At 35.9% G+C, this 11,381-nt stretch overlaps 1 protein-coding gene across 1 annotated transcript; it reads left to right on the forward strand.

The window, feature by feature from the left end:
* The first annotated feature begins 823 nt into the window (after positions 1-823).
* Positions 824-3,109, forward strand: LOC148927509 (floral homeotic protein APETALA 2-like). The gene is made up of 10 exons (XM_089069752.1): positions 824-1,096; positions 1,176-1,430; positions 1,597-1,622; positions 1,700-1,730; positions 1,817-1,904; positions 1,975-2,120; positions 2,195-2,239; positions 2,325-2,416; positions 2,500-2,594; positions 2,875-3,109. Exons 2-10 carry the CDS (start codon positions 1,192-1,194, stop codon positions 3,025-3,027), a joined length of 915 nt encoding a protein of 304 aa, XP_088925878.1. The 5' UTR covers positions 824-1,096; positions 1,176-1,191; the 3' UTR covers positions 3,028-3,109.
* The last annotated feature ends 8,272 nt before the right edge of the window (positions 3,110-11,381 follow it).

Here is an 11,381-nt window from a genome sequence, read left to right on the forward strand (position 1 = left end):
AAATTCGACCGTTTGGTCCCCAACGGTCATTTGACCGTTTGAATTTTTTTTTTTTTTATTAAATTCGATTTTTTCGAATTTATAAAAAAAAAAAAATTATTACGTCATAATTACGACGCCCACTCGCGGGCCGGCGAGTGGGCGTCACGCAACGCTCCAGCGCGCGCCACGTGGGCGAGCGCGTCGTCTCGCCAGCTCGAGGCCGGCCTCGCCGTGTCGCGTCGCGCGACGAGATGTCTCGTCTCGTCGAGACGGGACGAGACGAGCCTCGCAACGCTGACTCGATGCTGGCTCGTCTCGTCGAGACGAGACCGAGCCAAAATCGAGCCCGCGTTGCGGATGCTCTAAAGTACAAGAAAAGGAACAAAGTGGAGACAATGAAGTTTTTACTTTTAATAATGAGTTATCTTAGGAAGATCATCTTCGATGGGATGGAGGAAGTACTATATTTATCTGTACGTTTTTTTAGCTGTTTTAAAATTTATCTTCGATGGGATGGAGGAAGTACTGTAATTATCTATATGTTTTTTTAGCTGTTTTAAAATTTATCTTCGATGGGATGGAGGAAGTACTGTATTTATCCGTAGGTTTTTTTAGCTGTTTTAAAATTTATTTGGTTGACATCCAAACAATCTTAAATAAGTAAATATACTCAATTAGTATAATTTGATACTCCTTGATCATGTGGATATGGCATAATAATTTGGGGATGGAAAACATTTTAAAAATGAGGAGACCAAACGATGAAAGAGTAGAAATGTAGAAGGGATAAAATGGTAAATAAGAGAAGACACCAAGCGGCAGACATACATAAATGGAAAGAGTTAAAGAAAAATCAAATCTCTCTCATTTACTGATGACTTGATTGAACATGAGCTGCAAAAGAGCTGCTCTTGATTCAAACACCAAAACAGAAACCAGCCACTATCCTTCCTTCTAAACATCTCTCTCTCTTTCTGTCTCTCCCACTCCCATTTTGAAGTTTTGTAGCACTGGTCACTGTTACAGAGAATATCTATAATCATCTGCTCCCAATCTATGCTGAAAGCCTTTAATTTGCTATTGATGAGACTGTGCTGACACAGACCCCCTTTTGGTATTTGCTAATTTTATCTTCTCTTGTTTCTTCCTTGCTTTCTTTATTTTCCAAGCTGAGAAATGTGGTTTCTCCGCAGCTCTCCGGCGGTGGTGATGGAGGACGACGGCGGGAGGAAGAGGAGCAGCAGAATTTTTGGGTTCTCGGTGGATCACGGCGGCGGCGATCCGGTGACGCGGCAGTTCTTCCCGGTCAAATGCTGCGAATCGGGCCCCCCCAGTGCGGACGTGGCCCAGCCCCTCAAGAAGAGCCGCCGCGGCCCCAGGTCCCGGAGCTCGCAGTATCGTGGCGTCACGTTCTACCGCCGAACCGGCCGCTGGGAGTCGCACATATGGTAGTATTAACTATAGCAGCATATGCTTTTCGTTTTCAACACTTGTTTTGTTATAATCTTATAAAATCAACGCCTCTAATAAAGTGACACACTCACTACTTTTTTTTAATTAATTTAATTTCTTTTCTTTTCTCGTTTAATCATTTTGTGTTTCTTTTGTCATCAGGGATTGTGGGAAGCAGGTGTATCTAGGTTGGTTTTCAATTGCTAATAAGTGTGAAAATATATTGATTTTGTTGATTTAATTCAAATGTTGTTTTTTTGCACAGGTGGATTTGACACGGCTCATGCTGCTGCTTGGTTAGCTCTTCCGCTTCACAAGCCCTAATTAATCATAGTATTTCATGTTAAATAACAATGACTAATTTGATGCAATTTGAATTTAGTGCATATGATAGGGCAGCCATCAAGTTCAGAGGAGTGGAGGCAGACATAAACTTCAGCCTTGAAGATTATGAAGACGACTTAAAACAAGTAATTAATTAATTAAGTATATGGTTTTGTTAGAGAAAATGTAGTGATCAAGATCGTCTACTTGTAACAGATGAACAATTTAACGAAGGAGGAATTCGTGCACGTGCTCAGGCGACAAAGCACGGGCTTCCCGCGGGGTAGCTCCAAGTACAGAGGCGTTACTTTGCACAAATGTGGAAGATGGGAGGCCAGAATGGGCCAATTCTTGGGCAAAAAGTAATACTCCTATTAGTATAATTGCCATCAAAATTATTCATATTTTTTTTAATTTTAATTGATTATTGAAACAGATATGTTTATTTGGGTCTGTTCGATACTGAGATTGAAGCTGCAAGGTACAGACATTATTCTTTCTTGGCCACAATAATAATTGATAATTTAACATCCAAAACAATAATATGATAGTAATAATAATTGCAGGGCTTATGATAAAGCCGCTATCAAATGCAATGGAAAGGAAGCAGTTACTAATTTTGAACCCAGCATTTATGATGATGAACTTAACGCTGCAGGTGACTTATAAAACCCACAATTTATAGTATACTACATTTTCATAATTACTATTGATTTAGTTATGAAATACTTACTATGTTAGAGCCCTCACACAACAAGTCTACATCAGACACAAGTCTTGATCTCAGTTTGGGCAATTCAGCTTCCAAAACTGATGTTTGGAGACGACCAGATCAGGTATATAGCGCGCACATACATCATTATAACATAATGCAGAGTTAATTACAACTTTATTTGTAGTTCGTTATAAGGAATTCAGATTTAAAAAAACAATGACATGCATAATTTGGAGTTCATTATAAGTTTGGTATTAGTTCATTATAATGAATTCCAGGTTATCTTATGAGGAGGTTGTTCGACATTTAAGGTTTAAGAATGGTTTGGTATTGATCATAGTCATATATATATAAGTATGTTTGTTGTGAAAATTTAAATTACAATTGTAAGCCAAAAACAGGTGCAATTGGGCAAGCCGAGGCAGATGGCCTATAACGAACAGCAGTGGCAAATGCCGTTGTTTGCCACTGCTGCAGTATCATCAGGATTCCCGCAGGCGCAGTTCAACTGGATCCACGCCAACGGGATCCATCCACTCATCAAACCTTCATGAACTGAAATGTTTTATGGTGTATTTTATTTTACTTTGTCAATGGATCCATCTCTATATTTTTGGACACATCACGGGTTAATTATGGATTAATTATCCATCTCTTTTATGGAATATAATAATAATAATAATAGTAATAATGTAGCTAGAGGCAAATTTGTTGAGTTAGCGGTTTTTACTCGGTTTGTCCAAGTTTTTGATTTGGAATTATTGTAGGCCATAAATAGATTGAATACAAATAGAGGCATGTATTTTGGATATAAATGAAGTAGTGATGAGAGATGGAAAGAATGCTGAAAAGAGAAGTGGTAATGGGAAAATGAGATGAATAGTCGGCATCAAGGTGTCCTTTGAATCAGTTCTCATGGCCAAAAGCAATGAGAAGACATGGCTATTATTGTGAGAGGGACTTCACCTAACTCTACTCAACCTTCAAAGGACTATATTTACTCTTTTTCTTCTCTTCTCTTTATTTATTTTAAAAATAAAATATAAAAAATATATATATACACACAAATACACACGTGAGTATGTATATGGATGTAATTAAATTCTCTATATATTGCAAAAACTATAAACTATAATGTCAACGGAAAATGTCAACACAACGTCAATTCTATTGTTGACATCAAATCTTGAAACCTAACGATCAATATTATAGTTTGGAGTTTGTAGAAAAGATATAGTTTGCGGGTTATTACTATCATGTACTCTACTCTTTCCATAGTAGTAGAGTCATTTTGTCATTATGCTACGTTTCATAGTAGTGTAGTCATTTCCCTTTTTAGTAAAAGTTAACAGATATATTTTTACTTACTTTACTCTCTCTTGCTTTATTCTCTCTTCATTTCTCTATCTTTTTCTTTTTAACAATTTTTTTTTAATTCTTTGTGCCGGAAAGAAATATCTCCATTATTGTGAAACGGGGGAGTAGTATGTATGGAATAGTGTTTGTCTTAGTGTGTGTATATTGGTAATAGTTATAATTGGGTTGACATTTTAAATGATTATTTTCTCATCCGAGTGCATGGTGAATAATATATGTGTAATATTCTTCAAAATCTACTTGCAATTGATAATTGCCTTGATTATAAACACAAATTCTTATCAATCTGAGATATCCACGTGGGTCATTCAAATGCGTGTGAAGAAATTCAGTGTCTCTCTTACCATTAAAGTTTTGATTAGTAATGTAATGCTACCTATATACATAAATATTGATTCTGGCTTTCCTATAATAAGTGTATAACTCTTCCTTTTTATAAAAGTGAATGATCTATTTCTATTTTGATATCGGAGTGGACTCAAACTAGGATAAATTTCTTTATTGCAAATGTAAAAATCCGATGATCAGACCCACACATTGAAGATTCATATTAATGAAACCCCTTCTTGTCCCATATCAACGAAGGGTTCTAGACCTTCATATGGTTAGATCCATCACTAGTGTCTGTAGAAAATGGTGGGAGAGTTGGATCGTTTGATTAATATATTAGGAAAATTTGGTTGGTGGTGATGACAATTGAACATTTGTTTTAAAAGGTTAGGTACTAGAAAACCCTATTGGATAATCCCAAAAATGTGTGCTGGACTATAGTAATCTTGATATATGTTTTGCATTGATTACCAAATTTGATATTCTAAATGGGAGTCACTATTGATCACACTGTATTATACTATTTGAATAAAATATATTATACTTGCAGATTTGCATCATCCAGGGCGTCATGATCGATTATCTTATGTTAACATTGCATCTGGCTTCTATTTTTGTTCTTCTAACTTGTCATTATTCTAATTTTTATAAATATATAATGATTTGTTGACTGGGGCCCTTGTCCTAAGATAGTATAGAGTATAAATCATGTCATACAAGATTTTATAAGAGTGATGCTCAGTGCCTAGAATCATGTCATGCTGTCCAATTATTTTCCATAATTATTATCCCTTTGATTTTTATTGTGTTTTTATTTCGCTTACTTTTTAGATTCTGACTCGGCAAAGTTCAGTTACGTTCTGTATGTATCAATATTAACATTAATAATTTTCCACTTCATTCATTTAGTGTTAGTATTATCTATATCATTCTTTTATAAATAATAGTATTAAAATCAAAGTTTGATTTAACAATTTTCTTTATAAATTCAAATAAAATCAAAATATACTAATGCATATAGAGTTAAACAAAAATAATTTTATATAAGATATGTAGCATAATATTGTCTAAAGGTATTTAGTTGAATAAATGCATGGTAAGTGGAGTCCTGGGGTTTGAACTATGCTTCATCTAGGTGGTCCACTGGTTTTACACTATCGTTCTCAACATACATTATAGTACTAGCTAGTAATTAATGAAGTTTCTAGTCCATTTTTAATTACTACATACTAATTTATAAAATGTGTATAGTACAGTAATATTTTAATTATGTGTATTTGTATACGTGGTTTGTAGGGAATTGTAAGAAAAAAACATGATTTCACGAGGAATAATTTAGGGTAAAATTTGAGTGACGGAAAATACAAATGTGGTTATATGTGGTATATAATTTTAGTTTGGATATAACTTCATATATGAATGAAAAGGGTCGTGTGAAACTTGTAAATTTAAAGATATGTATTGTAAGGAAACTATGTTACATTATTTTTTAGTTAAATGTATTGAAGATATATTATCCCGGTCACTTTTCTATGTCTTCCAAGGAAAAATAACTTTTGGTTCAATAAAGAAAAGTTTACTACTACCACAATATGCCTGCTTTTAAAAGTATACATATCAAACTAGTTATCACCAAAATTGCAAAATATATCATTAGGTTTGTCGAAATTGCATTTAAGTCCCTGGACAAACAACCACGACATTTCCATCAATTAAATTGTTCTACTTTATAGTAGATTCTGCACTGAATAACCCATAATTTGTACATTCCCACCTCTACAATTTTACAGCAAAAAGGGAATATTTTAGAATATTTCCTTTTGAAAATAATATAAAAAATTGCAATTTGAAGCATGGTATTATTCTCAGTTTCTTTTATTCGCCTTTACCAAAAAATATTTTTTAAAATCGAACAAGTACATTTTCATCCAATTCGATACCCTAAGGCAGTGCATCCTTTCGCTTATTCCATTTTTATCCTCGATTATCATATTATATATATATGCACTTATAATCTAGCAATTTCATTTTTGTCCAAAAACCGAGTTGCAAATCGAATTCGGAGAGTTTCTTATTTATTAAAAAAACTAAACTTTAAAAGTTTCCCACTGGGGTATGTTAATTTGGAGTTCATACTTTGAACTACTTTTCACATGGATGTGGGCAGAAGTAGTAATTCGTGTTTTTAGGTTAAAAGATAATCCACTTTCACTTTTAATTTATTCTGATCAAGCTAATTCATTACTAAAACAATATCCCTTAAGATTTTGTGCTATTATTCAAGTGTGTCATCTATTATGGCGTAGAGGAAATATTCTTTATGTCTCATTAAAGATGATCCACTTTCATTTTTGGTTTATCCCAACTAAGCTGATGGGTTAGGATCCTCTGCTGTGCAAAATGCCACAGCAGGAGATGTTGTGCACATCCACACCATACATTGCTAGAATGAAAAAAAATAATACAAGTATATAAAATTATTCAAAGGTGGAGATGCGTACAGCATCCCCTGTTGTGGCATTTTGCACAGCAGGGGATCTCAACCCCAAGTTGATTCATTTCTACAAGCAGAAATAGATTTCTCACTACTTTATTCCATCTCTATTATTTATTCTCTTTACTTAATTCATAAAATAAAGTTACATAAAATTTGTGTTACTCAAGTAATGGATCATCTTTCTTGGAACTAACTTAAGTTAGGGAGTACTACTAAATAATCCCTTCATCCCTCTATAGTAGAGGTATTTCTTTTCGGTATGGAATTTAAGAAAATTTGTTTTAAGTGAATTAAGTAAAAGGAGAATAAAATAGAAAGAAAAAAGATAGGGAGATGAAAAGAGTAAAATAAGAAAAAATATACTCCCTCCGTCCCGCTTAAGATGACACGTTTTCCTTTTTAGTTTGTCCCAACTAAGATGACACATTTCCTTTTTTGGAAATGTTCTCTCTCCAATTAATAGACTCAATCACTTTTTCTCACTCTCATTAAAATATTCATCTTTCTTTATCTCTCTAATTTAATACTTATACCCATATTTTCTCTCTCCAATTAAACACTTTAACCAATAATTCTTAAATTTTCGTGCCGGCTAAGCAATGTGTCATCTTAGCCGGGACGAAGGGAATAGTACTTTTTGCCAAAAAATGAAATGACTTAACTATCTAGAACAATCAAAAAAGGAATAAGACTATATGATGGAGTACTATTTAGTTAATCAAATTGAATCGAATGTAGCAAAATATATTCATAGAAAGAATAGCTGGGCATGGGATTAAGACAGTGAATCAATCAATCAGATTGAAATATTGAAAGCTGGACTTCAAATAAATGTAGCATCGGGCCTATCCCAATATGGAATTGCTTCCGACAACAGCTCACTCCTTCGTCAATCATCATTTATTATTATTGTTTTTTGGCTTCAATTGCCCACATTTTTGTGTTCTTGCTTTTCCAGATGCATATCTTTTCTCTTTTATCATATGCTACAATTAATTTGTTTCTCGCATTACAATCATCTAACAATGTGTCCCCTGAAAAATACAAACACATGTCTAAATTTTGTGATGATTACAAACACATATTCAAATATTATTCAACATGAGCTTTACAAAAGCTTTTGTTTCATGACTTTATAGCAAAACCCACTTATGCATTAGCAATAGCACTTATTTTAGAAATAAATGAGATAAATGCTCCAAAATATTTCTTGCAATTTATACTCATTCGTCCCATAAATATAGTCATCTTCCTTTTTTAAAATATTTTTATCTTTTATGGGATGGATCTCATTCTTCACTAACAATACTCCAATCACTTTTTCTTTCTACATTTATAGTACTTTACCAATTTTGCATTTTACACGTATTATACTCAAAATTTCTATTTTTATTCGACGGAGGGAGTATTAGAGTGAATATCATATCAAAGTATAAAAAATAAACTCAAGGTGCGGCAAAGTGGGAATTGTTAATTATGGAGCCTAAAATATCTCCTACCATATTTAGGATTTGTTTCCTAGAAGTATATTTCCTTGTGATAGATTTATTCCATAGAAGATATTTCCTTATGGAATATGTTTCCTAGTTTGACTAGAATTAGGGCTCTCTATTTTGCTTATAAATAGAGGTGCTCCCTCATTGTAAAATCATCCTGAAATTATATAGTGAAATCCCTAGTTTGGCATCGCCCCCGGACGTAGATACACTTTGTATCGAACTGGGTAAACAATTTCTTGTGTTCATTCTCCTTTTATATTCGTGATTGCCTGTGTTTATTTCCCAACAACTGGTATCTAGAGCCTAGGGTTTAAGAGGCGGAAATCACAATGGGGATCGACGGGAAGATTGTTGTAGAGAAGTTCGACGGATCTGATTTCGGATTTTGGAAGATGCAGATTGAGGATTACATGTACGGTAAAGATCTGTGGAAACCTTTAAAAGCCAGACCTGAAAAAATGGAACCGGAGGAGTGGGAGCTGCTGGACATAAAAGCGATGAGCGCGATTAGGCTATCGTTGTCCAAGGAGGTGGCTTATCACACGACTGCAACAAAGTCGACGAAGGAGATGATGAAGATCTTGGAGGATATGTATTAGAAACCATCAACGGCAAACAAGGTACATCTGATTAGACGATTGTTTAATTTTAGAATGCAAGAGGAAAAGTGATATGACCACGAGTGCTAGACGTCAAGGGTCTTCATTTCGGCGTGAGCCATGGGTTGATTGGGGCCCAAGGATGAAAGAGAAGACAAGCCAATGGTCCAACAAAGCTAGAGGGATTCCCGATGAGGCAATGAATAGAGACGGCTCGGATTTGAGGACAAATCCTTTCCAAGAAGGGGAGGATGATACGATCATGGAAGCCGTGCGTCAAGGATTTCAACTACAGTTGGATTCAACTGGAAATCGTCCTATTGCAATTACATCCGAAAGCTATGAAACTACCATCATTGTCTTCGTCTTGGAAACAGCTTCGCGTGGGTATCTTGCACATCCCAATCGGAGTCCGAATGAGGGAGTTATGGTGGTTTTACGGAAGTCGCGCAGAGAAGGCCGAGAGCTTCGGGAAAAACGCCCGACCGGGCGTTTTGCTTGTGAAAATCGCCCGGGGACAGCGAAAACGCCCGACCGGGCGATTATGCCGATTTTTAGATTTTGTGGGCCAACTTTCTATTTTTGGACTCATAGTATAAATACCTCTTTATGTTATTCCATTTCCTTAGGTTTTTGCTGAATTATATGCTTGAGAGATTTGTTCCTCTTGAAGAGGGTTTCCTATCCAATTCCTAGATTTAGGTTGCTTGGTTCATCAATTCTTAGTGAAGTATGGATCAAGTAGAGGTATGCTTCAAGGTTTGTGGTTTCCTTTGAAGATCTAGCCATGGATGCATGTTCGTATGTTGTAAGTGTCTTAGCTTACCTCATCAATGACTATGTATCTCAATTTCCACTCTATCCAATGTTACTTCTTGTTTTGATCATCTTAGTTTCCTTAATTCTTGTTGGGTTGCCTTTATTGATACAATAGAAAATCTACTTCACAAAAATATTAGATCAATCACCTACAAATTGGGTAAATCCTTGGGAGATGGATCACAAAATACATGGATCCACATCATTTGGTATCTAGAGCCTAGTACCCACTAGGTGTTTGATCTACTGTTGCTTTGGGTTGGGTTATTTTTCTTTTTTGTCCTCTGTTTTTGCTCTGTTTTGTTGGGATGATCGGATTGATCAATTGTGCTTAGATTAAGCTGAAATTTGGTGTGTATGATCTATGTTATGTGACCTACGTACCTGCAAAATTTCATCAAAAAATTCCTTCGTTTGCCTAGTTAACCGTGGAGATTAACATCATTGCCCTGTTTCGGCATAGTTGGGGAAAACCATACAAAACATATCCAATCATCAAATCTGACTATATATGGCCATTTTTCCCTTGATCTAGACTTGTTTGGGAATATATCCACCAAAATTCATCCAAATTGGGCGCGGGAATCAATACCAAAAAAATCATAAAGATCAGCCAAATTTCAGCAAAAGTGTCACCCCTTGTTTTGTTTTTCTTTGACTTGCATCTTGCTAATATGTGTTTATGGCTTTGTCTTCTTGATTTTGTTGACCAAGGAGTATACCTTGATTGATCCACCTCAAGCACTTAAATCTTAGAATTGGAGTTGTGAGTGTGAGTGAATCCACCTTTCTCACAATATTCTAAGCCTTTGTCGAGAGTTATTGGGGAGTGATTTGAGGGGGGGTTTGGGACATCAAGGTTGAGTTCATCTTCTTAAATTCTACTTTCTTTTATTACTAACCTCTAGGACTAGTTCCTAGTGTTTGTTTGATTTGTAGGTACTTACTCTATGCCTCCTCGCACCCGGTCCAACAAAATGGCGGGGACAAGTGCGGAGGGGGAGGAAACAAGCATGACTCACCCTATACCCGATGGGGACCTTGTGAGCATGATGGCCCGTATGATGAAGGAATTCAAACAAGAGATGATGATCCAAATGGATGTGCGAGCAAAAGACTCCATTGCTCGATCAAAAGAATCCGAAGCCTGCATGCTTGCCGCCCAAAACACATTATTTGAGGAGTTCAACACCTTGAAGGGAGGCTGCACATCTAGGACTCCTACTTCTAGGGGTAACAATCTACCTAATGTTGCCCCGGAGGAGATGATGGAAGAAGTGGTGTATGAGGGATGGCAAAGGGGGAATGATAGAAATAGAGTCAATCACATGGAGAATGATCGGTTTGGGGGAAGAAATGGTGCCCGTGACCGTTTTAAAGTTGACTATGAATCAAGGTACCATGGAGATGGGCTTGATAGAGGATATAGTGGGAAAAGAGCTCCCAAGTCTCATGGAGAGTGGTATTCTAGGAGGGTGAGAGATCAAGTTAGCCATAAGGGGTTTGAGAGGTTAATTGAAAAAGAAGTCTCATATAGAGCTCGATTGAGGCCTACCTACCCACATGGTGGTGTTGACACAAACCAAAGAGGTAACTCATCAAGTAATTTGGCTACACCCTCTTCTTTCCATTTATCACATAAGTCTCTTGATGTATATGGAAATGTCTCCTCTTCGAAGAGCTTAATCCAAATTAGTAGAAAAAAAGAACGAGACAGAGAGAAAAGACTTGAGAGTGAATGTGAGTCTAAAAAGCCAAGAGAGCGTGATAAAAGACAAGAGTGTGAG

This window comes from Salvia hispanica, chromosome 4 (assembly GCF_029641045.1).
Source record: "Salvia hispanica isolate PSC_SH4W2 chromosome 4, Shi_PSC_v1, whole genome shotgun sequence".
Classification (NCBI taxonomy): domain Eukaryota; kingdom Viridiplantae; phylum Streptophyta; class Magnoliopsida; order Lamiales; family Lamiaceae; genus Salvia; species Salvia hispanica.